General features: G+C 40.1%; 1 protein-coding gene across 3 annotated transcripts in view; it reads left to right on the plus strand.

Moving 5' to 3' along the window:
- Positions 1 to 602: 602 nt before the first annotated feature.
- Positions 603 to 27,621, plus strand: part of LOC118999838 (zinc finger protein 432-like) — a 40,642-nt gene continuing 13,623 nt past the window's right edge. The window contains exons 1-4 of one of the 3 annotated variants that reach the window (XM_037064588.1): positions 603 to 1,329; positions 3,332 to 3,458; positions 4,668 to 4,763; positions 12,590 to 14,299. In XM_037064588.1, the coding sequence (XP_036920483.1) occupies positions 1,261 to 1,329; positions 3,332 to 3,458; positions 4,668 to 4,763; positions 12,590 to 14,299 (2,002 nt within the window). In that variant the 5' untranslated portion in view covers positions 603 to 1,260. Of the gene's footprint in view, positions 1,330 to 3,331; positions 3,459 to 4,667; positions 4,764 to 12,589; positions 14,300 to 19,413; positions 19,636 to 22,109; positions 22,152 to 27,621 lie in introns of those variants that run through there. The other 2 variants (XM_037064585.1, XM_037064586.1) reach the window with 2 other exon arrangements.

Raw genomic sequence — 27,621 nt, forward strand, 5'->3', positions numbered from 1 at the left:
ATTGTATTTATTCTTAGAGAGAGGGGGAGGGAGGGAGAAAGAGAGGGAGAGAAACATCAATATGCAAGAGAAACATAGATTGGTTGCCTCTTACATGCCCCAAACTGGGGACCTGGCCTGCAGTCCAGGCATGTGCCCTGACTGGGAATTGAACAGGTGACCTTTCAATTCGTAGGCCACTGCTCATTCCACTGAGCCACACCAGCCAGGGTATGGCCGGATATTCTTTAGCCTTATTTTCCATTTTTCTCAGCATGGGTGAGGTTGAAATCCTTGTATATTTTTCGATCAGTTGAATTTTTTCTCTTGTGAAATTGTTTCTTGTGAAACAATTCTTTTACTGATGATTAAGAGTTGTTTATATCCACTATATGTTGATCCTTTTGTTTATTAAAGATATTTTTCTAGCTTGTCAGTTTTCTTACAGCTTTGCCCATGCTCTTTTCAACTCAGATGTTTTAATTTTTCCTGTCACAAAACTTGTTGCTTATTTTCTGTGATTATTTTTGGCTTGTGACATGAACATACTTCATTCATATTCTCCTCTCTCTATTGCTTTCATAGATTCTTCTGTTTTATGGTTAGAACTTTAAACAGGAAAAAGGTATTCGAACTTAAGTTTTTGTTTTTCCAAATGGATCTGCATCTCACATGAAGTAACTCAGATCAGATGTGATTAGATCAGCAGGGTTAAGAACTTGCAGCCCCTACCAATTCTGTTCTCTTTTCTATGTAGTAATTTCTGCAATGACATGGGGATAGACTATCCCATAGTTTTCTGCTGTTTGGCCATCCAGTTGACAAGCAGATCTCAATTCATTTTCTGGTGACTTTGGGCCCAGACTACAGGACCACAGGATCAGGACATTGAAAATATTCCACATTTCTGAGCTCTTTTTATTCACAACACTTCTGACACCAAATATGTAGGTATTCTTCTCACACGTACCCACTGTGCAACTCTCGGGACACCAGCTGGGTGTCCTATAATTCTCAATTCCAATATTAACTACCTGGAGGCAGCATCAGATCCCGCAGGGTAGGAGCCCAGTCCCACAAAACTACCCTCACTTTACATGCCAGTCAAAATCCCTGGTTGTCACCTCTACTTCTAATGACCAGCTTTAAATTTGGGGGTTCCCACAACTCCCTTCTCAAGTTTGGCAATTTACTGGAATGATTCACAGAACTCGGGAAAGCACTTTATGTACATCTAGTTTATTATAAAGGCTGAAACTCGGGATTAGCCACGTGGAAGAGATGCAGAGGGCAAGGCATGGGGGGAGTGTGCAGAGGTCCTCTCGGGAGCATCACCCATCCAACACCTCGGTGTGTTCACCAGCCTGAAAGCTCTCCAGACCTGTTGTTTAGGGAATTTAATGGGGGTTTAATTATGTAAATGTGATTGATTAAACCACTGGCCATTGGTGATTGAACTCAACCTCTAGTCCCTCGAGGTTGGGGATCTTTCTGGAGAAGCCCTCATCCTAAAACCGTCTAGGTTCCCCTAGCTGCTAGTCAACTCATTAGCATGCAGAGGACAGTCATCACCAGAGAGTCCAAGAGTTTTAGAACTGTGCCAGGAACCAGGGACAAAGACCAAATATGTTTATCATTTTTTTCCTGGCTTCTATTGTCTTTGTTTCAGTAAATTTTGTTTTTCTTTTGACAGTGATGCATCTTTTCTTTCTGGTTGTTTTCATAATCTGATTTTTGCAACTGGTCTGCTGTATGTAGTTTCAGCCAGATGTGTCTACCTGCAGATTTCCTGCCTAGCTTTGCTGACTTACTAAATCTTAGTTATAGGAAGTTTAATCAGTTCTGAAAATTTCCCATTCTTGAGATCTTTGTATGCTTCTCTGTTTCTGTATAATCTCTTCCAAAAACCACATACAGGCCTTTATTAGACCTTTCTTTATCCTCCGTATTAATTAAATGCCCCTTTGTATTTTCAGTCTCTTTGTGGGGGCTGCTTCATGTAGGGGGGTATTTTTTATTTTGATTTCTATTTCCTTTCATTAATTTATTGGCTTGAGAGAAAGATTTGTTGTTCTACTTTATTTACAAATTCATTGATTGATTCGTGTATGTGCCTCAACTGAAGATTGAACCTGCAACGTTGGTATATGGGACAACTCTCTAACCAACTGAACTGCCAGACCAGGGCTTGGGTTATTTTTTAAAATGTATATTCCAGTTTCCTGATTATCTCTTTAATGTGTCTAATATGTTAACCTTTTGTGAAATAACAATAAATATGTATATTGGTCTCTGCCCCTAGTTTCTGAAACAGGGCTCCTAAAAATCCTTGAAATTTGCCAAGTGATAAGATACTAGGAGCATCTTTTGTTCTAATATTTGGTCTTTGACCTCAGTTCCTAACAGGGTTTCTAAACTCCTTCAGATTTCCTGGGTCACAGCAGTAGACACTGCTCTCATTTTTGTTCTAATGAGGTAACTTTGGGGGGAGTTCCCAGATTGGAGCTGGTCAGCAGAAAGATCAAGCCATGATCAGAAACTTGGAATTCTCAGCTCTGCACTGCATTATCCAGAAAGGGGGTAAGGACTAGAAACAGAGTTAATGGTCAGTTGTGGCCACGTGATGGAGCCTCCACATAAACCTGAGAGTATAGGGGTTGCACAGCTTCTGGGTTGCTAAACACCTTGCCCTGTGCCTTTCTTCCATCTGGGTGCGCATCTGTATCCTTTAGCTTATCCTTTTATAATAAACTGGTAAACAGTAAGTAAACGGTCTTTCCTCAGTTGCTCTAGAAAATGAATCAAACCCAAGGAGGGTGTTGGAACCTTCAATGATAGCCGGGGAGTCAGAAGCACAGATGACAACCTGTACTTGCACTGAAGTGGGGGTTAGGGGACCCGTCTTACAGAATTGAGCCTTTAACCTGTGGAATCCGATGCGGTCTCCAGGTAGAGAGCGTCAGAGCTGAGATGAATTGTAGGAAACCCAGCTGGTGTTGGAGTATTGCTTGGTGGTGGGTAAAAAAACCACTTTGGAATTGGTGTCAGAATCTTAGTTAAGCCCTGATGGGTGTGGCCCAGTGGGTTGGGCGTTGTTCTGCAAAGCAAAAGGTTGTTGGTTCAATTCCCAGTCAGGGCACATGCCTAGGTTGCAAGTTTGCAAACGTCCCTGGTTGGGGTGCATGTAAGAGGCATCCAAGCAATATTTCTCTCCCTTTCTTTTTCCCTCCCTTCCCCTCTTGCTGAAAGAAAGGAAGGAAGGATCATCATTAGTATGAGCTGAACAACTTCCTTTATATTATTTATGAACCAGTAAAATAAAACACTATTAAACAGGACCATGTTGTTGCAGGAGTCGCTGACGCTGGAGGATGTGGCCATGGACTTCACTTGGGAGGAGTGGCAGCTCCTGGACCCCGACCAGAAGGACCTGTACAGGGACGTGATGTTGGAGAACTATAGCAACCTGGTGTCAGTGGGTGAGGACAGCTCCCGGTGTCACTCATAGGGCACCCAGTCCGTGGTCTCTCCTTTCCCAGGTGCTTACACTTGGGAGTCATTGCAGTGCTCTGAACAGGTGCACTGAAATCTGCAGATATTTAGTGCCTCCTGATAAAAGGATTTAATATACTATCAGCTGTACCAACACAACTGACACCAAATGTGTGGGGTCTTTCTACACCAACAACCAGTTCTCCAACTTTCCAAGTACCAACTGGGTGTCCTGCGGCTCAATTCAATTCAGTTTTGATGCCATGCAGAGTTAATATCAAAAAGTGATCAAACCCAAGGAGGGCGTGTATCAGACTCCACAGGTTTAAGGGTTCAGTACCACAGGACCACCCTCACTTCAGATGCTAGTTTTAAGTATTGGGTATCCAGGGTACCCACGCTTCTGTGGAAGTTGGCTATGAATCTGCCCGACTTGGCTATAAGTTGGTTGTTCCCACAACCCCCAGCCCCAACTTAGGTTTAATAATTTGCTAGAATGGCTTATAGAACTTGGGAAGGCACTTACTACGATTATTAGTTTATTATAAAGTAAAAAAACCTCTTAAACAGCCAAAATGGAAGAGATACTTAGGGCAAAGTGTGGAGTAAGAGGTACAGACCTTCAGGCCCTCTCCAGGCGCACCACCCTCCCAGCACGTCCACAGGGTCACCAAACGGAAAGCTCTTCCCACCTGATTGATTAGAGAGATTTATGGACGGTCCATTATACAAGCTTGATTGCTTAAATCCTTGAACACGTGTGATTAATTCCACCTTCAGCCCCCCTCCCTCTCCACAATGAAGGGAAGGGTTGGAGCCGAAGGTTCTAGCCCTCTATTGATACCTTTGCCTTTCTGAATCAGCCTCCACCCTGAAGGTATCCAGGGGCCCTCAGCCCCAGTCATCTCCTTAGCACACAGAAGACACTTCTCACTCTCTTTTCTGAGATTCCTGGAAAGTTAGAAGTTCTGTGTCAGGAACTGGAATTTAGACTGTGAAGAAAGATGCTCCTATCATGCTGTTCACTTAGGAAGTTATTAGGGCTTCAGGAGCTCTGTGCCTGGAACTGATGTCACATGTGCCCTCTCCTGAGAGAAAAGTCTCTGACATGTGCAAACTGTCTATAGTCACTTAAATACAATGTTCTCCTATCTTGACAGACCCCAACCAAGTCCTCCCTCATTTCCTATGAACAGGGTATCAAGTCAGCAGATCAGATGTCCTCTCCAAGTTGGAACTCGGGGGAGAACCGTGGACAACAGAGGATGAACTCCACCGTCTAGTTTGTCCAGGTGAGTGGGCGAGAACCAACAAGTCAGGTGTAGGGGAGGAAAATCATTTTCTTTGTATCCTTCTAAGTTCTTCTGGCTGGGCTAACAATCAAATTGATATGAAACAGGTTAATAGGAGGAAATAACCAAATTTCTTATTTATGTACATACAGGGGCTCCGTAAGAATATGGGGCCCAAAGACAAATCAGGCCGTTGAGGTAAGGATAAGGAGGCAGAGAGGGTTGTGATTTGGGACTTGCACGCAGAGGAAGTCAGTTCACGTGGAGATGGAAAAGCCAGTATTTGGTAAATAAACATTTGCTGGGCCCCAGCGAGGATGTGGATCAACAGGGCCTCGCTAGGTTCCTCCCTGTCACACTTCGCTCACAGTAAACCACGTGTGTCTGTGATGATCTAGCCCTTCCTGGAGCAGGGTCTCCATCTAAATTCTTAAAGGCATCAGAGGTTTTTCCTGAGTTTTCAAGAGTTCTGTATTTTGAATATCACTAAAAGTAATCAATATCTCATAAGGTATCTTTTGGGATGACAAAATCTGCTTCTCCTTATGAGTCAGTGCAGAAGTCATATTCTAGTCAGAGTAGGCTGGGGAGTTGTGTATTTGAGGATACATAAACGGTGCTTCCGTATCCCTCCCCACAGGAGAACTTTTCTTTAGGTCTTTAAAGGGACATAAACCCTTTTTTGTCTTTTCTGGGAACTGAACCTTGCTTAGTTTATCTGACATCTTTATAACTAGTGTTTGGAACTCTGCATCTGGTAGATTGCTTGTCTCCATTTGGTTTAGTCCTTTTTCTGAAGTGTTGTTCTTTCCTTTAGGACCTGTTTCTTTATCTTTTTATTTTGGCTGCCTCCCTATGTTTGTTTCTATGTATTAGGTAGAGCTGCTATGTCTTCTAGTCTTGGTAGAGTGGCCCTATGTAGTCAGTGTCCTATAGGGCCCAGTGGTGCAGCTTCCCCAGTCACGTGAGCTGGGCGCTTCAGGTGCACCCCCTGCGTGAGCTGTGTGCAGCCTGCTGTTGTAGCTGAGCCTTGATCATTGTTGACACATCGATTCGGATCCTGGCCTGCAGGATCCGTGTGTTGTGGTTGCTAATGAACAAATACACATAGACAACAGAAGTCCTGTGGAGAAACAGGGACGGCATGGCCACTCTCAGAGAGAGAGAGAGAGGATGAGAGGGCCCCGGCCCCTGCCTGGACAGGCTGTTATTGCTTTTGTGGGTACATTACATGGAGGATGGTCCTCATTTACTATGCACAGGTTTGCTGCAGGTGATTGCCTTTTACAGATAACAAAGGAAAGAATGTTGCTGATTACTTCAAAGAGAAGGATGTTGTAGATCAGGGGGAAAAGTGGTTGAACTGGTTATACTCCATACTTGGGAGGTTTAGCACAGACTTTAGGACGTTACAGTAAGCACTTGCTGCCTCAATTCAGGGTGAAAGAGTTTTAGCAAGCCTCATGTCAGTTTAGGTTACAATGCAGGCCTGATTCTCCATAGGAGAACCTCTCTACAGGCATGGTCCTGTGTGCTCACTCCCCACTGATTTCCCATGTGAGTGCTGAGCTACATTTCCACGCCATGTGAAGTGGTTCCCTACAGCACATCAATGGGAGGGATTTACCCCCAGGTCAGTCAGCTGTAAGGATTGGCCACAGTCACTGTGCAGGGTCCCGCCCTACAGAGGAGAACTCACTTCAGTGGGGTCCCCGTATTTGCTGAGTTTATTCCTTGAGGGTGTTGCTCATGGAAATGGTTGGTTGGTTCTTTGTGTGATCTGATATTATCCACCAGGTGTGCTGACTCTGGGGTCTCCTGGGAGGTACAGGCCAATGTCAGCTGCCACCTGTGCCCTACCCAGGGCCACCCGACAGGAGCTACAACGCGATCTGCTGATGACTGCTTCTTGTGCTGGGTTTGGAGGCATCTGGGAGAGGCCAAGCTGTGAACCAAGGCTAGCTGTCACTAGTGTCTGGCCTTGGGCCACTTAGCAAGAGGTACATAGTACACAGAGGCTAGATGCTGCTTATTGGAGAGATTTTAGGAAAGTTGGCAGTATGAGCCAAGACTGGCCATTTGTATAGAAAGCCCTGGGAAAGGGCTTGAGTGGGCCCACAAGTTGGGTGGGGTGAGCTCTGTTAGAATCACAGGTGATCACTGTTAGCCAGGTTGATGAAGACTCGGAGATGGTGCCTGTCTGCCAGCTCTGTGGGGGGAGGGCTCAGTAAAGGAACAGTGACCTCTGCAATAACTTCTTTGGGGAGAAAGCTACCCCTTCAGCTCTTGCCCTGATGACAGACAATTTAGTTCAGCCCTGTATGTCCCTGGTGCCTTTTGAGCCCAAGTGCTGGAACTCAGAAGGAGTGAGTCCGGGTAGGTCCATGTCAGTCCTTTAAGAGAAGCTGCCTGGGATTCCAGGAGCCCTTTGTTTCACTTAGGGACATTCTCCCCTGGATTTCACACCTAGACATTATGGGGACTTCTTTTCTCAGGACTGGAACCCTGGGCTGGGGACCCAGGGATGCCTGGGACCCCTGGCTCCTCAGAGGAGGCCTCTACAGCTAAGATATGCCTTCCAATTTTTAACCACCACACCTGGGTATGGAACCAACCCATGGTGAGTTTCCATGTCTCCTACTGTTCTTGATGTAGCTTGTTCTTTATATCCGTAGTTATAGGACTTACAACTAGAGTTCAGGCAATTCTGAATGATGGTTATCCTGTAGTTCAGCTGTAATTTTGATGTGGTCGTAGGAGGTTTTGAGTAGCATGTTTACCTACACTGCCGTCTTGACCGGAAGCCCTTTCCACTGTATTCTTAATCCTTAACATTTTCCTCCAGTTTCATGAATAAAGTTCTTTCTTTTCTCTGATGGAGACTCCAAATTTATATCTCCTTGAATATTGTCTAACATGTACTGTTAGTTTTCAATATTTTACTGGCTTGAGATTTCCAAGTTTTTCATAGGAATCGTCTTCCTTTCACAAAAAAAACCCCCTCCACCACCTATTTCAGAATTATTGTCTCTTTTAGTGTGGGATGTATCTTCTTTCCTGTCCGTGCTGGCATTACGAGACTGTTCTCCACCTATGGTGCCCTCATCTTAAGGGTCCCTTAAGATGTGTTTCTGTTGACTGTCTAACTTGAAAAGAGAGTTTTACATCCTATATCAGTTCTAGCCCAAATCATAGCTTAGGCCTGCCTTAGTTTACTTACTTTGTACCTTTGATATATCTGATTTTCCTTTCGTTCATATTAAGTGTCAGCATTTTGTTAATTTTCCTTTGTTTTTCCAAATATATTCTTGGTTGTTTTTTTAAACAGCTATATTGAGATAATTTTTAAAAATATATTTTATTGATTATGCCATTACAGTTGTCCTATTCTCCCCCTTCATTCCCCTCCACCCTGCACACCCCTCCCCCACCATTCCCCCCTTTTGTTTATGTCTATGTGTCACGGATTCTTTAGATTCTACATTTCCCATACTATTCTTGCCCTCCCCCCTGTCTATTTTCTACCTATCATCTATGCTACTTATTCTCTGTACCTTCTCCCCACTTCTCCTCCTCCCACTCCCCTGTTGCTAACCCTCCATGTGTTCTTCATTTCTATGGTTCCACTCCTGATCTAGCTGTCCTCTTAGACTGCTTTTGTTTTAGGTGTAGTTGTCAATAACTGTGAGTTTGCTGTCCTTTCACTGTTCATGCTTTTTATCTTCTTTTTCTTAGATAAGTCCCTTTAACATTTCATATAATAAGGGCTTGGTGATGATGAACTCCTTGAATTTGACCTTATCTGAGATTCACTTTATCTGCCCTTCCATTCTAAATGAAAGCTTTGCTGGATAGAGCAATCTTGGATGTAGGTCCTTGCCTTTCAATACTTGGAATACTTCTTTCCAGCCCCTTCTGGCTGACCTGGCTCCGCTGCTGACTCCGCCCCTCTTACTGGTCTGGCTAAATGGTTCAGTGTTGTCAGACTTTTGTACAGTTCAATTTTCTGTGTTTTGGCTGCATTTTTATTGTTAAAACTTTGTTGTCTTTAAACTTGGTTGTGCGAGAAGGCACAGCATTTCCACCTACACCTCCATCTTGGCCGGAAGTCCTATATTGAGATAATTTATTGATATGTACCATACAATTTGTCAACTTAAACATACAATTCAGTGTTTTGTAGTTTATTAACAGTTACATAACCATATCAAAGTGAACTTTGGAAATTTTCATCACTTTATCAGTTTATAAAGACCACTTCTGCCCTGGCTGGGTGGCTCAGCTGATTGAAATGTCATCCCATACACCAAGAGGTTTTGGTTTTGATTCCCAGTCGGGGCACATACCTAGGCTACAGGTTCAAACCCTAGTAGCTGAGAAGCATACAGGAGGCAAGTGGTCAATGTTTCTCTCTCACATTGATATTTCTCTTTCTCACTCCCCCGCTTCCTTTCTCTAAAATCAATAAGAAAATTTTAAAAAATGCTTTCTCTTAAGTCCCAGGCTAGGCAACCATTAATCTGTTTTCTACCTCTATAGATTTGTTTGTTCTTGGTATTTGATATAAATGGAATCATAAAATATGTGGTCTTTTGAGTCTAGCTTCTTTTTGTCATTTTTTTTAATTTTTTTTTTTATGTTTTAGAAAGTTTCAGTTCTTCATTCCTTTGTATGGCCAAATAAGAATCCACTGTATGTATCTACCACATTTTTTTACCCATTCATCTATTGATGGACTTGTCAGTTGTTTCCACTTTTTGGCTTTTATGCTTTCAGTTTTTCTAGATATATACCTAGGAATGTTCCTTGGAACACATGGAATCCAGGAACACATGGAATCCAGGAAGTGTCTAAATGTGGGGTTTCTTGACCGATGGACAGGATTACCTTTTCCTGGCCGTGATGTGTGACAGTGCACACAGCACTTTGCCAACTAAGGAAACTCACCTGAGCCTTTGTTGTCCAGAGTTTGTTTTAGGGCTCAGATACATATTGCCTCCATGGCTGCCCTTTAGTCTCTGTAGAAGTTGGGCTTATATTTACAGTCTCCAGTTTCTCCAAAGGTCATAACTGATCTGGTTTAGCCCAAAGCTCCTATTAAAAATCACACTGTCAGACTGTTTGGTGGCCAAAGCCACCAGGCAAACAAAGACACTTCTATGAGGTGGGACATTCCAGAGGTCTAGAGATCACCTCCCAATAGCCAAGGGTAAGGGCCAGACCTCTCTTTGGGTGAGGTCAACTCTTTCCTGAAGGTAACTGTAAATGTGAATAATAAAGGGACTAATTTAGAAAAATAGAGGAAATAGAGCTTATAGTGGTAGTCAGAATAGGAATTATGACATGATATGTACCAGGTATGTCTGCATTTTGAATTAGGAAGATGATGCTGTGCATTAGGAAGGGAGGCATGACACACATGAGGAAACATGTGAGGCCATGGGGTTGACAGTTGAAAGAGTGGCCTAAAGTTGGGCAAATTAAAGCCACTCTTAGAAAGTTTCTGCAGGAGGAAGAGTGGAGTGGAAACATGTGTCAATGGAGTATTCACGGAGATATACACTGTTATGGCCAGGATGATTGATTGCATTTCAAATGTAGTTGAGATAGCGTGGTGGAGAGGTGGTTGGTTTTGTATTTTTGTAGCTCTACATTGTCTTAACTTTCACCTGGGTGTTGGTAGTATAACATTAATAAGGAACAAGCAGACGTTCTGAGAAAAACTGAAGATAAAGCTGACACAATCTAGATCTTCAAGAAGGAAGTTGTTCCTTTAGTACAAACTAACTGTTGCCAAGGAGATATCAATTCTAAAATTACTGAAGTAGGTGCTGCTGGTGGCAAGTGAGGGAACAAGTACATTAGAGACATCAGAATGGTAAAATTTTGGATGTGATTTTTGTGCTGAGTGCAGAATGTGATTGAAAAAGGTGACAGTTTCCATACCCCATGCAGCATATTAGCTTCTGAAGATGACTATGTGATACACTGGCCAGCTTCAAGTTTTCCTATTAATCACTGTTGCCTTATTTTGTTATGAGTGGAATATATGATAACATGACATAGCTGGCCCTGTTTGGTGTGGCTTGGTTTGAGCATCATTTTACAACTGAAAGTTTGCAGGTTTGATTCCCAGTCTGGGAACATGTTTAGGTTGCGGGTTTCATCCCTGGTCAGGGTGTGTATGATTCCTGGTCTGGGCATGTACTAGAGGCAACCAATCAATGCTTCTCTCTTGCATCGATGGTTCTCTCTCCATTCCTCTCTCTAAAAGAGCAATGAAAAAAATGTCCTCAGATGAGGCTAAAAAACAAAACAAACAAGAAACATGACATAGCTATACTAAAGACTGGCAAGTTGATTATATGAGTTGTCACTCAACATGATTGATGTTTCTGGAAAGTGAGCCTGATTGGTGGTCTACAGAAGGGCAAATTTAGGAACAGAATTATGATGTAAGAGTTGGCCTCAGCTCACTTTAGTTCAAATTCTGAAGACCTTCCATTCTTATTTGCTAGATAACATATATGTTTATTCTATGTACTTCAATATGCATTTCTCTGACTCTATATTCAGAATTTGGTGCCTTTAAGTGGATCTTAAAGAATTCTAAAACCCTGCCCTGGCTGGTGTAGCTCAGTGGATTGAGTGCAGGCCTGCGAAGCAAAGGATCGCAGTTCGATTCCCAGTTGGTACATGCCTGGGTTGCAGGCTAGTTCCCGGCATGGGATGCATGAGAAGCAACTGTACATTGATATTTCTCTCCCTCTCTCCTTCCCTTCCCCTCTAAAGATAAATAATAAATGAATGAATGAATGAATGAATCCCAAAACTCTAACTGTTGTAATGTCTACCTTGGTTTATACCTTTATCACTTTTCATACTACATCTTTTTTCAACATATCACCATGTCCTTTTCTTGAATATAGGTATATAATGATTATTTCCACATAATCTCCATTTATACCTCCAACTGATCTTGATGTCTGTAGTACAAATCTAATCATTATCCCATGGTTTATGTTCCATAATGCATACTTTTTCTACACTTTCTATATTTGATTTGAAATGCTTCGACCTACTCGGTGGCTCAAGTCATATAGTTAGCAGAGTAATCCGAAATTCCTCACTCTCATTAACCACTCTCCCCACAGAACCTGTCATTCAACTTTCTCTTTTCTTTATGTAGTATATCCTGATTCCCACCATCTCCATTGCTCCTTTAATCCATTTTTGGCAATCTCAACTCCATTCTTTTGTTGTTGTTGTTTTCCTTTTTATTCTATTTTCCCTAGATTTAAGATCAGTAAAAGTCAGGCATATTTTATATATTCCGAACACCAGCACAGTGCTGGTACATGGGAGCCATTCAGTAAGTAGCTTGGGGTTGAACAAATGCAATCCTCATAACTTGGATTAATTTTCTCTTCTACCTCTGGGATCTGGGTCTTTACAAGTTCTGTAGAATGGTGTCCCTCCAAACCCTGTAGTTTGCTGTGAACACTGACTTGCTTGTACTTGACTACCTGTATGTGTTTTGCAAGTTCCAAAAGCGGACAAATCCACATAAATTGACAACTGTGTATCCTTAATGGTATATTAACTGCCTTTTCCTTTTGGTTTTTTTTATATTATTGTGTTTTTACTAATGTGCAAGAAATAAAGAACATTTATACACAGCGTTTTTTTTAGTGTTATCACAGGGTTGTCACTGAAGTGCTGTAATTTAAGAAAACACCAAGGAAAAGAAAATGAAACAGTTTAAAAAGAAACAGTTTTGTTCCAAATAAGTTCATAAAAGAATTTATTGTTTTCTTTTATCCTAGACACTGGCAAAGTTGATAATTATCTCCAGGGTCTCTGGAAAAATCAAAGAATGCTGAAAGGTATGGAACAAAACCACAAACACAATACATTTGAAAATAATGTTCTTCAAAGCAAAAGTCATTTTCCTTTCAGGCAAAATCATGGTATGTTTGAGTTTTACATGAAAACTCTGAATTCAAATTTAAGTTTGGTCAAACAGAGTAAAAGCTGTGAAACTAAGATCTCTCCTAAACTGAATGGAGATGGAAAATCATTTCAGCATGACAAGCATGAAGATTTTCATCTTAGAGTTAGATTCCCTGTCAGTGCAAAGTCCGTCAGCGATACGTCCCAGGTCATTAAACATCAAAGAACTCATAGAGTAGAGAAATCCCACATGTGCAGTGAATGTGGGAAAGCCTTCGTTAAGAAGTCTCAGCTCACTGATCACGAGAGAGTTCACACAGGAGAGAAACCTTATGGATGCAGTCTCTGTGTGAAAGTATTCTCCAGAAAGTCCAGGCTCAATGAACATCAGAGAATTCATGAAAAAGAGAAATCCTTCATATGCAGTGACTGTGGCAAAGTCTTTACCATGAAGAGCCGTCTGATTGAACACCAACGAATTCACACTGGAGAAAAACCCTACGTATGCAGTGAATGTGGAAAAGGCTTCCCAGGGAAGCGTAATCTCATTGTACATCAACGAAATCATACTGGAGAGAAATGCTTTGTCTGTAGCGAATGTGGGAAAGGCTTCACTGGGAAGAGCATGCTCATCATACATCAGCGAACTCATACGGGAGAGAAACCCTACACTTGCAGTGAGTGTGGCAAAGCATTCACCACGAAGCACTACGTCCTTATACATCAACGAAATCATACAGGAGAGAAACCATATGTATGCAAGGAGTGTGAGAAAGGCTTCACCATGAAGAGCCGTCTGATTGAACATCAGCGAACTCACACTGGAGAGAAACCCTATGTGTGCAATGAATGTGGCAAAGGCTTTCCCAGGAAGAGTAACCTCATTGTGCATCAGAGAAATCATACAGTAGAGAAATCCTATGTATGTGGTGAATGTGGGAAAGGCTTTACTGTGAAGAGCATGCTTATCATACATCAGCGAATGCATACTGGAGAGAAACCCTACACCTGCAGTGAGTGTGGGAAAGGCTTCCCCTTGAAGAGTCGGCTGGTCGTACATCAGCGAACACATACTGGAGAGAAGCCGTACAGATGCAGTGAATGTGGGAAAGGCTTCATTGTGAATAGTGGGCTGATGTTACACCAGCGAACTCATACTGGAGAGAAACCCTATATTTGCAATAAATGTGGAAAAGGTTTTGCCTTTAAGAGCAATCTTGTGGTACATCAGCGGACTCACACTGGGGAGAAACCCTTTTCGTGCAGTGAATGTGGAAAAGGCTTCACCATGAAACGCTATCTCATCGTACATCAACAAATTCATACAGGAGAGAAATCCTATATATGCAGTGAATGTGGAAAAGGCTTCGCTATGGAAACTGAGCTCATTTTACATCAGCAAATCCATACTGGAGAAAAACCTTATGCATGCAATGAATGTGGGAAAGGGTTTGCTGTGAAAAGTCGTCTAGTCGTCCATCAACGAACTCACACAGGAGAAAAACCTTTTGTGTGCAGTGAATGTGGGAAAGGCTTCTCTTCAAAGAGAAATCTCCTGGTGCATCATAGAACTCATACTGGGAGCAAACCCTAACAATGCAAAGACTATGTCACACTTTCAGGAAGAAAATATGCCTTGTACAAAATCAGACACTTCACACAGGACTTATTTTATATGTACTGACTGTGGAAAACCCTGTTCATCCAGTATTGATCTCATGACCCACCAGGGAAGTTGCACAGGAGACAAACTGTATATATGCAGTTAGTGTGAGAAGACCTTTAACATGAATTTGGCATCCACTGTACATCAAAGAATTTATAAAAATAAAAGATAAAGATAAAATCTGTGGATTCAATGATTGGGATAACCTTTTTTTTACTGGTCAACTCTGATTAATACACACAACAAATGTGTAGGTCAAGGTATGTAATCCTTTGAAGAGTCCGAATTTATTACATACAAGTGAACTCGTATAAGGGGCAAACTATGATAGTTCAGTGTAGTGTGCTCCTAGCATACTTAAATATAGTCAGTGTAGATTAGCCTGCTGCTAGATTTTCAGCAATGGGGAATTATGGAATTTGCATAGGAATGAAATTTAATGAATGCAGAGAATGTGCTAGTGCCTTCAGCAATCAAGAACCTCACACTGTATGTCAAAATTAACATGTAGGAAAGAAACATACATTCAATGCAGAAAATGTCTTGGAACATTTCTAGGTAATTATATTTATGAAAAGTGTATGTTAATATAAATCTTAAGAATGGAGAGAGTAGTTAGGCCTTCTATGGTAATAAAGACTATCTCATGAGTGCTTATAGTAGATCATCAGTGAGCTCATACGTGGTAGCAATATGATGATCACAAGAAAAACTTTGCCTAGAAATAAATCATAATAGTCACCTTACAGTCATGCTGGAGAATAATTTTCAGATGACAAAAAATATTACAGAATTCATAATTTCTCATGAATTAATACATAAATAAAATTGTTAGGAATACAGTTAACATAGAGTGACTTCAGCAAAATATAAGAGAATTCATGAAGGAAAGAAACTTCATGAAAATGTTGTATAATTGAGTTTTCTAAGCCAACTCTAAACTTACTGTAAACCCAATGTCCATTCTAGGACAGGATGCCTTGAACCATATTCTCAATGGTTCCATAATTTTTAAGTAGCAATTTTCAACACTTGTAATGTAATGTTATTACATTGTAATGTTATTACAAGCAGGAGTGCCCACCTCATATCATTATATGATTAGCTCTTGCATTTCTTAGGCTCTGAATTCATGTCTTTCAAACTACTCTGTACTTCAAAAGTAAATGAAATATACTCATAAATGTAATTCCACATATTTTATGTATTTAACCAAGCATATAAGTTTAGAAAACATCTTAAGTGTGATTTTTCTAAAATTTGCTTTGCAATAGTTTTAGACTCACAGGAATTTACAAATTATACAAAGCTCCTGAGTACCTTTACTGAGCCTCTTCATTGGTATGACCTTACAGAATCATCATACATCATCAAGACCAATAAAATGACATTGACACAATGCTGTTAATAAACGATAGACCTTATTTGGATTTCACTAGTTTATTCATGCTTTCATTTGTATGTGATTGTGTTTTTTTGTGTGTGGAGTTCTAAGAAATTTTATCATATATAGAGTTTTGTAAATCCCATCATAGTCAGGATGCAGAATTGTGTCAACCCAAAGAAACATCTACCTGCCACCCCTTTATAGTCACACTGTCCCTTGACCTTGACCCATGGCCACCACTAATCAGTACTCTGTAACTCTAATTTTGTCATTTCAAGAATGCTCTTAAAATGAAATGTATGTACCCTTTGAGATACTGTTTTTTTCCTCACTCAGCAAATTGCCCTTAAGATACATCCAATTTGTTGGGTGTATAAATAGTTTTCCTTTGTTATTGAGCAGTATTTTTCTGTATGGATGTACCATAGTTTGTTTATCTGTTCACTTTTGATGGACGTTTTGATTGTTTCCAGTGTTTCATTGTCATGAATAAAAATGTTATGAACATTTGGGTGCCCAGTTTTCTTTTTCTGGGATAAGTACCAAGGAGTCATATGCTAAGTTAGTGTTGAACTTCCTAAGAAACTGCCAAACTTTTTCATAGTGGCTGTACGTATTTACTGCAACTCCCAGCAGCAGTGTATGAACGCCTCAGTCGTTCTGTGTCCTTCCCAGCACTTGCCACTGTCATCTTTGAGTCTTGCCATACCATCAGGTGTGTGGTAGTACATAATAATGGTCTTAACTTTCATTTCCCTAACAGCAAATGATGTCCTACACACACTGAAAACTGTATCGGGTCAGGTTATCATTTTTGTTTTCAGCTATCATACATAATTTTAAAAACTCAAAGGAGAACATCCTGTTATAGTTGATGATATATTTATCCTTTCCATTCCTTTTTCTTTATTCCTGATGTTACATGTTTCCTTCTGTTACTTCGTTTTGTTAGAACTTACTGTTATCAGTTCATTTTAAGCAGGTCTGCTGACAAATTTTTACTTTTCCTAGCAGCAGGTTTCTTGTTCTTTTGTCTCTATCCAGAGTATTTCCCTTCAAATAATAAAGATATTCAGTCCAGTTCATAAATGGTGAGTCCTGCTTATAGCAAAAGAAGTAGGCATTTGCTATACAGTGTTGTGGCAGAATTCAATCTCCAACTCCGTATTGAGTAATGCACTCCTTTAAAAAATATTTTTTGAGCATCTACACTCTTCCAGCCACTGTTGTAGACAATGGGAACATAGTAGGGAACAAACAGGCAACTTCATGGCCTTTATGGAACATATAGTGTAGTGAAAGAGACTGAGTAAAATAAATACATAATAGAATGTCAGTTCTTCCAACTACTATGAAGAAATATAAAGCCTGGCACATAGATTGTAATGGAGGAGCTACTTTAGTAAAGTTTCAAGGAAGGATTTTCTGGGTAGATATTATCTGAACTACACCTAAGTGTACTGAGGGGAGCCAGCCCACATATTCGTAAGCCAGAAATACTCTGTGACTGTTCCTAAATGTTTTTTCAGGACTTCTGCCTCAGGATTCTCCAAGAAGAGTGTAAAAGATGCAAATTCTTGAGTCACACCCCAGACCTCCCAAACTGGAACCCCTGGTACTGGAATCCAGGACTCTGGGTTGATAAAATGAGCTTTCCCATTTATATTTAAATTTGAACATCCCTGCCTTAATTCCTGGATTAGTGTTATCATCACCACCCCCATACTGTATCAGGATGGATTCTGGGCAGATATTCTACAGCAAAGAATCAGACACCAGTGCTCCACCATCCAGGCCTTCAGATCATTTCCACTTCTTGTCCTGTGGAACCTACACATGCTGCCCATCATGGCATCACATCAGCTCATTCCTGAAACTGATCAGTCAGGGCCCCAGAATGGGCTTCCTCTGCTGCCCTGAGGTTTCTGGACCAGATGCTAAGCTCACCTTTCAGAACTTGATATCCCAGGTAAATAAGGCTGAATTTAATTCCCGAAAGGAATATAATACTCTTACTATTAAGATATTATGAAAACAAATTAATGTGTATAAATTAGAAAACATATAAGCAAATGAAGACTTTTTAAAAGGATTTTATTTATTTTTTTAGAGAGAGGAGAAGGGAAGGAGAAAAAAGGAGAGAAACAACAATGTGTGGTTGCCTCTCACGCATCCCCCACTAGGGACCTGGCCTGCAACCCAGGTATGTGCCCTGACTGGAAATTGAACCAGTGATCCTTTGGTTTGCAGCCTGCACTCAATCCACTGGCTACACCAGCCAGGCAGCAAATGGAAACATTTTAAATCACCCTGAGCCAAGGTACATATTTTTACCTGAGCCAAGCATTGTTATCTATATTCTTCCAAATTTTTCAAATGCATGAGTATATTTTGAATGAAAAATGAGACCATTTTATTTGACTGTATTATTAATATCATTAAGTATTCTAAAACTATTATAAAGTCAACCTCTTTTTATAATATTAAAGTAGCATGTAATTATAAAGATATTTACAATGCAGAATTGCAAAACCTGAGAATGTGAAACTTCTGATATTTTCTACTCATAAGTACAAATCCTGAAGTAATCCAAAGTAAATAAGTTATTTAATCACAATTTTCAAAAAGATAAACGTAACTTCCCATAACAGGGTCATAATGTATACATACTGGCCTGCAGATCTGATTTTTTGTCCTCTGAATAACAGTTATCTCTTTAACTTATAATGACAATAATATATTCTTTTTAATGGTTGTATACTGTTATGCTAAGGGGATGTTTCCTAATTTACCAAAATATTCATTTATCATTATACTTTCAGATTTTTCCCTTTTAGAAAATTACAAAAGCCCACTCTGATTGATATTAAGAAAACTTTTTACCAAAGTGCTGTCATTAGAATTTCTGGGTCAAAGAAAATGAAAAGTTTAAAATGGATTCAGGTTGCCTTCCATAAAAGAAGTACCCATATCTACTTAAATCTCCTACAACCAAACCTCTCGCATCTGCATTAAAATAACATTTTAAAGTGTGCTCCTTTTTTTAGTTGGGAACTATGCAAAGTGCAATAATTGTGTTATGTCCTAATTTCATATTCTCAAATGCCCCACCATCGTCTTCATTTATTTTAGTTAGGAAACACGGACATTTGCACCTGCCCTTTATGCCCTTCCCCACTAACGGGAGCTGTGTCCACTCCCACCAAGGAATTATCATTTTTATGGCGCTTTGCCCTTTTGATTTCGTCCTTTCAAGGGCTGTCTTACTTCCTTCTAAACTACCGCCACATCCAAAGACCTAAGCCTTTAAATGACTGCCCCTTTGTCAACTCTGACCACCACCTCTCCGGTGGTACCTGGCTTCTGCAAGCGGCCGCATCCCAGCCAAATTTGCCGTACGGAAACCTGCCGTGCGTCTACAATGGCCCCGCCCAGGGTCTCTGCCCCACAGTACTTAGAGGGCGTCGCCATTTTTCCTTGTTCTCCAGCTGGCTGAGCGCGCCAAGTCGGCCTTGGATAGGCACCCTCACTCAAATCTTACGGGAATAACACAACATTGTTGTAGGTCCCTTGCGACGAGGTGGTAAAAGCATTGACAAAGCCGGGAATAATCGTGATTTCTCCCTAGAGCTGTTTTGGCCGCTCCAGCACCAAACCCACTGTGGGCGTGGCTATGTTACGTCATAGAGCCTCTCTTGCCCAGTCGGAACTCGGAAGTCCTGCCACACGGGGCTCCCCTTGCCGGGGTCTCTGGTGCCTGCTGGTCCGCGTCCCTAGGGACCACGAAGTAGCTTAGCCAAATAGACTTCCACTTCGGACTCAGCCTTTTGTCACTGCTGGTGGTGTTCGGAGAGGCTCAGGATCAGGTGAGCCGGGCTGAGCTCTGATTCTGGGCTTTCGGGGCCCCTGAAACCCGAGCCTGTGTGGCGGACCTTGTTTGGGATTTTTTTTTGGATTCTGTCACTGACAAATCTGGGCATTGGTGACGAAGCCTCTGACAGGGAGAGAATGAGTCTGAAGAAATCATCCACCGAGAGTCCAACTCTGTCAGGGTTTGAGGTCCACGTGGGTCGCTAAGTTTGTGGGACTCAGGGGTTGAGAGCTGGGGAGGAAAGTGTCAGTGAACGCGGTGCTTAGTGACTGAGAAGCCCGAGTTCAGGGGTGTCCCTTTTGGTTTCTGGAGCATGTTTGGAGTTTAATATGGCATTTGTTTAGTGTAGGACTCAGGCATTGAGACCCCCGGTGGGATTGTCACTGTTGAGAGGTGTGGGCCCTGGGACAATCATTAGCTTCCGGCTCAAACCTTGAATGCCAGAAACAGACATGAAGGTTTCATTTTTGTTCTCTCCTTCAAGTTCAAGTCTGTCCTCCTGAGGACCTTACCAAAACTTTCGTGTGTCCCACTGATGCCCAAGGGGCGAGTTCCTAGTAGAGACTGTGAAACAGCTGCTGCTCGCAAGAAAGAATTCAAGTATGAACCTAGGAGGGAAGTGGAAAAGCAGGGGAGTTTGGTTTATTCGTTTGTCTGTTTTGAGAGTACATTTATTAAAGTTGGGGACAGTGAAACAAGAAAGGGCTTAAGATAGAAGCAACAGAAGAGATCATACATGAGCAGGGCTGCTTTAACTCACTGAGAAGTCAGAGAAAGGGGGGCCTTGGAGATAGGTTCAGGGGGTTAGCCTGGGTGGAGCTGCGGATGCCTATTGCTTCCTTGGTTGCAATTCTCTGGTGACCCTCAGAGTTTAGGAGACACGGCCTGTGGGGGAAGAAGAGGGGCAAGAGAATAAACCAAGGGAGGAGAGCATGCTTGGAAAAGCAGCTTTTATTGAGCAGAGAGGACCAGCAAGAAAAGCCACTCCACAGTCAGAGTAGATCTCTCCTTACAAGAGAAGAGACAACTCAACGATCCCTAGAAGTTGAGTTTATACCTGTTTGTAGGTTTTATGGAAAATTACTAGTATGGGAAAATAAGAAAGTGGCGCGGGGGTGGGGGGAGTTGGGTTTAACTTTAACCTTTACAAGGTATATTTTTTGGTCTGCTTTTACAGTATGAGTAAATGCTTGTGGTATGAGCAAGCTATTGATAGTAATCTTTGCAAGAATTTTTTTGTAAGCTTCTTGTGGTTTCCTCGCTACTGGCTCTGACTCCTAACAGGCTTGGCTATGTTACTTGTTTAGTTTTCATGCCCCTTCCCTACATCACCACTGTTCTTACTGTCAGTTCAAAGTTCATTGTGATTCTGAATGATCTAGTGATGTGTTTGCTCTTAAAGATGTAGTTCTTGTTCTTGCCTCCAAGTTTACTGTATTTTTCCTGGAGGGGGATATTTTCTTTTAGGATCATTGTGACTCAAGTAAAAGTATCTCCTTTACCCTTTACCCTGTATTCTGTTCCTGTGGTGAGAACCTTTTTTTTAATGTTACTTTTTATTTATATTTGGCATCAACTGTATAAACATTAGGACAATTGATTATATCACTTACTTTCTCATGAACATACTTGCATACGAGATTAATATAAATTACATTTCTGGGGTTTATATAATATAATTTATACTTATATAAATTATATAAATAGCACAGTGCTGATACTACTGTGCTGATACCTCGGTCAGCAGCACAGGGTGGTGAACCAATGGCATGCTGTCTGGAATCAAATGTATTCATTCATGTAAGTAGTAGTGACATAGAATATTTCCAAGTACTTAATTATAATTTCAGTAATCCATTTTGACTTTCTGATCACACAGATTCTCCCACTCCATTTAGAAATTTACTGTCTTTTTTTCCTACCTGCGGTTTTCCCCTTGACACTTTTTTGCAGTTACAATTGGCGTTTTCTCATGTCTTCTTTTTCTTGTACTGTGAAAAAGGAAGTATTTTTTTCGTTATTAGTCTTATTGAGGTTTAATTTACATACCATAAAATTCACCACATATAAATACATCAGTGATTTTCCTGGAATTTTTAGAGTTATGCAACTGTTAGCACAATCCAATTTTAAAACATTTTCGTCATTCTGAATAGTTATCTTGGCCTTCTGTCCACCCAGCCTCCACTCCCACTCCCAGGGGTTTTTTTGGTGCAAAACCTCTCATCACCTTCCTGGCACTTTTAATGTACAGTTTCTAGACATTTCATGTAAACAGAATCACAAAATACATAGTTGATTATGGTTGCTTATTTACTTTTTTATTATTGCTATTTTTTAATCCTCACTTGAGGACATTTTTTTCATTGCTTTTTAGAGAGAGAGGAAGGGAAAGAGGAAGGGACAGAGAGAAACATCAGTGCAACAGAGAAGCCTCAATTGGTTGCCTCCTCTACACACCTGGACCAGGGATGGTTCACACTCGAACCAGGGACCGAACCTGCAACCTAGGTATGTGCCCTGACTGGGAATCAAACCCATAACTTTTTGGTTATGGGACAGTGCTCCAATCATCTGAGCCACATTGGCCAGGGCTGTGGTTGCTTTGTTTCACTTAGCATAATTTTAAAGTTTATTTGTATTATTATCACTAAGCTCTTTTTTAAAGTAATTTATTTAAGCAAAATTGACATACAGTAAACTACACATACTTAAGTTGTGCATATTGCTAAGTTTGACATATACATTCATGAGACCGTCACTACAATGATGATAGTCAACATACCTGTCACATCTAGAAGTTTCTTAATGCCCCTTCTAATCCATCTCTCTCATATATTATTGTATTTTTTAATTTTTAATTGAATTTATTGGGACAACATTGCTTAATAAAACCATATAGGTTTCGAGGGTACAATTCAATAAAATATCATGTGCATACTGCATTGTGTACTTACTTCCCAAAGTAGAGTCTCTTTTTGTCCCCATTTATTCTCCTTTTGCCCTTTTCCACCTTCCTTTCCCCCCCCTTTCCCTATCATCATACTGTTGTCTGTGTATTATATAACTCTATATATGTTTTTTTTGTTTTACTTAATCATCACCTTTTTCACCCAGTCCCCCACCACCTCTCCCCTCTGATAGCTGCCAGTCTGTTCTGTGTATCTATGCTTCTGTTCAATTTTGTTTGTTAAATTATTTTGTTCATTAGATTTTACATGTAAGTTAAATCATATGGTATTTATCTTTCTCTGACTGGCTTATTTTACTTCCCATAATACACTCCAGGTCCATCCAGGCTGTCACAAAAAGAGTTCCTCCTTTTTTATGGCCAAGTAGTATTCCATTGTACAAAGGTACCACAGCAGCTTTTTCATCCACTCATCTACTGATGAGACTTGAACTGTTTCCAGATCGTGGCTATTGTAGGTAATGCTTCAGTGAACCTAAAGGTACATGTATTCTTTCAAATTACTGTTTCAGGTTTCTCTAGATATGTTTTCAGAAATGGAATCGCTGGGTCAAAAGGCATTTACATTTATAGTTTTTTAAAAAATCCTTACCCAAGGATATGTTTATTGATTTTAGAGAGGAAAGAAGGAGAAGAGAGAGAAACATCGGTGTGAGAGAGAAATGTTGGGGATCAAACCCACAAACGAGGTGTGTGCCCTGACCAGGGATTGAAGCTGCATCCTTTTGATGTATGGGATGACACTGCAATAACTGAGCTACCTGGCCAGGGCCATTTTTAATTTTTTGAGGAAATACTTTTTCCCACACTGGCTGAACTAGTCTGCATTCCCACCAGCAGGATACTGGGATGCCCTTTTCATCACATCCTCACCAACACTTGTTTGTTGATTTATTGATGATAGCCATTCTGACCAGCATGAAGTGATATCTTATTGTGGTTTTAATTTGCATCTCTCTGATGATTAATGACGCTGAGCATCTTTTCATATTGACCATAGGTATATCGTCTTTGGAGAAGTGTCTATTCACATCCTTTGCCCATTTTTTTTAAATCACTTAGCATTTTATTTTTAAAACTTTCCATGCTGTCATATAGTGATAATAGTTGTCATTTTAGGAAACATAATACTCCAGCAAGTATTTGTGTGTATCGTAACTTAGCTAACCATTTCCATACTATTGAACATCTAAGCTGTTTCTCTATTTTTAGTTCTAGAGAAAATGGCAATGAAGAACTTGATTGTGTATGAATGTCACTTTTCTTTGGAATCAATTTTATTGGGATAATTTTCTGGAAATCTGGGTCAAAGAATATGAACATTTTTATGACTCTTGTTAATGATTACTAAACTGCTTTCCAAAAGGTCGAAAAAATTCACAAAATCATGCCCTAACTCCATGGTATTATTGCTGAGATTTTCGGTGAAGAATGGGCAGTACTAGAGGTCTGTTGGGTGTTCCATGGCAGATAAAAGAAATGCATCCAAATGGACTGGTCTTCTTTCTTTTTTTAATTTTTCATTGTTAACACTATAACAGATGCCCCCCATTTTTCCTCCCTTTGCCACCTCCACCCAGCCCTCCTTTCCTCTGGCCTCACCACATTGACTATGTCTCTGGACTGTACATGTATGTTCTTTAGCTAACCCCTTCATCTTTTTTTTTATACAGTCCCCCCTATTCCTGGCATTTGTCAGTTTGTTCCATATAGCCACAATACCTCAGTTCTCTTTTGTCAGTTGATTTTGTTCGTTATATTCCACATATTAGTAAGATCACATGGTATTTATCTTTCTCTGACTGGCTTATTTTGCTCAGCATAATAATATCCAGGATATCCATGCTGTCAAAAGGGGTAAGCGTTCCTTCCTTTTACAGCTGCATAGTATGCCACTGTGCAAATGTATCACAGCTTTTTTATCCACTCATCTACTGATGGGAACTTGGGCTGTTTCTAGATTTCAGCCATTGTAAATAACGGTGCTATGAACAGGGGTGTATATGTTCTTTCTGATTGGTGTTTTGGGATTCTTAGGATATACACTCAGCAGTGAGGTCACTGGATCAAAAGGCAGTTCCATTTTTAATTTTGGGGGGAAACTCCACATTGTTTTCCACAGTGGCCATACCAGTCTGTATGCCCACTAAGAGTACACTAGAGTCCCCTTTTCTCCACATCCTTGCCAGCATTTGTTGTTTGTTGATTTATTGGTGGCAGTCATTCTGGCAGGTGTCAGGTGATACCTCATTGTTATTTTAATTTGCATCTCTCTGCTGATTAGTGATGTTGAGCATTTTTTCATTTGTTATTGGCTATTTGTATGTCCTCTTTGGAGAAGTATCTATTCAGGTCCTTTGCCAATTTTTTAATTGGATTGTTTTTTGTTTTTAATTTTTTTTAAATATTTTATTTATTTATCTTTAGAGGGGAAGGGAAGGAGAGAGGGAGAGAAATATCAATGTATGGTTGCCTCTGCTGAGGACACACAACGTATCATGTGTCCCCTGCCGGGAACTGGCTTGCAACCCAGGCATGTGCCCTGACTGGGAATCGAACCGCGATCCTCTGGTTCGCAAGCCCGTGCTCAATCCACTGAGCTACACCAGCCAGGGCTGGATTGTTTGTTTTGATGTCCAAGTGTTCATATATTTTGGAAATTAACTCCTCATCAGATGTATCAGTGGTGAATACTCATGTTCTCCCATTCAGTGGGTTGCCTTTTCATTTTGTTGGTGGGTGTTTTTTTGCTGTGCAAATAGCTTTTTAGTTTGATGTCATCCCATTTGTTTATTTTTTTCCTTTGTCTCCCTTACCCAAGGAGTTATATTGGCAAAAATATTGCTACAAAAAATGTCTGAGGTTTTACTGCCTGTTTTCTTCTAGGATTTTTTATGGTTTTGCGACTTACATTTAAGCCTGTGATTCATTTTGAGTTGATTATTGTGTAGGTGTAAGTTGGTGGTCTGGTTTTGGGGTTTTGGGTTTTTTTTTTTTTGCATGTATCTGTTCAATTTTCCTAACAGCATTTATTGAGTAGAGTGCCTTTATCCTATTGTATGATCTTGCTTCCTTTGTCAAATATTAATTGACCTTATAGGCATGGGTTTATTTCCGAACTCTTTACTTTCTTTCATTGATCTATATACCTGTTCTTATGCCTGCACCATGATTTTTTTATGGGGAACTCTCAGTTTTTGCTCATTGAGTATGATGTTGGCAGTAGGTTTGTTATATATGGCCTTTATGATGTTGAGGTATGACCCCTTTATTCCTACTTTGCTGAGAGTTTTAGTCATAAATGGGTACTGGATTTTCATCAAATGCCTTTTCTGCATCTGTAATTTGATCATGTAATTTTTATTCATTTTGTTTATGTGATACATCACTTACTGATTTGGGAATATTGTACCAACCTTGCATCCCATAGTAAATCCCACTTGATCATGATTAATGATCTTTTTAATATATTGCTGGATCTGGTTTGCTGATATTTTGTTGAGGATTTTAGCATTTATATCCATCAGCGATGTTGGCCTATAATTTTCTTTCTTTGTAGTGTTTTTATCTGGTTGGAATTAGGATAATGCTGGCCTCATAAAATTGTCTTGAAAGCCTTCCCTCCTCTTGAATTATTTTAAATAGTGTGCAAAGCAGAGGATAATAACATGCTTCTTTGAATGTTTGGTAAAATTCACCTGTGAAGCCATCTGTTCTAGAACTTTTGATTCCTGGGAGGTTTTTTTATTACTACTTTGATTTTATTCATTGCAATTGCTCTATTCAGATTTTCTGATTGTTCCTAATTCAGTTTTGGGAGATTTTGTGTTTCTAGGCATTTACCATTTTATCCAGGTTGTCCAATTTGTTGGCATATAGTTGTTCGTAATATTTTCTTACAGGCCTTTGTATTTCTGTGGTGTCATTTGTTATTTCTCCTCTTTCATTTCTGATTTTATTTATTTGGGTGCTCTCTTTTTCTTGATATGTCTGGTTAAAGGTGTGTCAATCTTGTTTATCTTTTCAAAGAACCAAGTCTTAGTTTCATGATCTTTTGGGTTGGGGTTTTTTTTGTCTATATGCCATTAATTTCCACTCTTTATTAATTTCCTACCTTCTACTTTGGGATTAGTTTGTTGTTCTTTTTTTAGTTCTTTTAGGTGTAGGGTTAGAGTGTTTGAGATTTTTCTTCCTTCTTGAGACAGGCCTATAATGTTGTAAATTTCCTTCTCAGGACTGCTTTTGTTGTACCCCATAGATTTTGGGGTGTTGTGTGGTCATCATTTTTCTTCATGTAACTTCTTTCTCCCTTATTTCATTGTTAACCCATTTATTGGTTAATGACATGTTATTTAGCCTCCATGTATTTAAGTGTTTTTTAGGTGTTTTTTTTATTGTAATTGATTTCTAGTTTCATACCATTGTGGTCAGAGAAGATGCTTGATATAATTTCAGTCTTCTTAAATTTATTAAGACTTACTTTGTGTTCTTTTTTTCCCCATTTTTCTTTTTTCATCTCTTCAGAGGGAGAGTTACCTTTTGTTTTATTTTATATTTTTAACTGTTCAAGTTATTTTGTGTTCTGACGTGTGGTCTATCTTAGAGAATGTTCTATGTGCATTTGAAAAGAATGTAAATTCTGCTGTTTTGATATGAAGTATTCTGTAAGCATCAGTTAAATTCATCCAGTCCAAAAGAAAAAATCTATCCGATCCTCTGTGTCATTTAAGGTCCTGTTGCCTTGTTGATTTTTTGTCTGGAAGATCTGTCCACTGATGTTAGTGGGATGTTAAAATCCCCTACTGTGAAATGTAGTGCTATCGATCTCTACCTAGATCTCTGCCCACCTAGATTTTCTTTAAATATTTAGGTGCTTCTGTGTTGGGTGCATTTATATTTACAAGAGTTAGATCATCTTCTTGGATTGACCCCTTTTTGTGTCTTTCTTTGTCTTTTGTTATGGACTTTTGAAGTCTATTTTGTCTGATATAAATATTGTTCTCCCATCTT

The sequence above is a fragment of the Sturnira hondurensis genome, unplaced genomic scaffold, assembly GCF_014824575.4.
Source record: "Sturnira hondurensis isolate 20B ecotype Veracruz unplaced genomic scaffold, ASM1482457v3 Scaffold0015508, whole genome shotgun sequence".
Classification (NCBI taxonomy): domain Eukaryota; kingdom Metazoa; phylum Chordata; class Mammalia; order Chiroptera; family Phyllostomidae; genus Sturnira; species Sturnira hondurensis.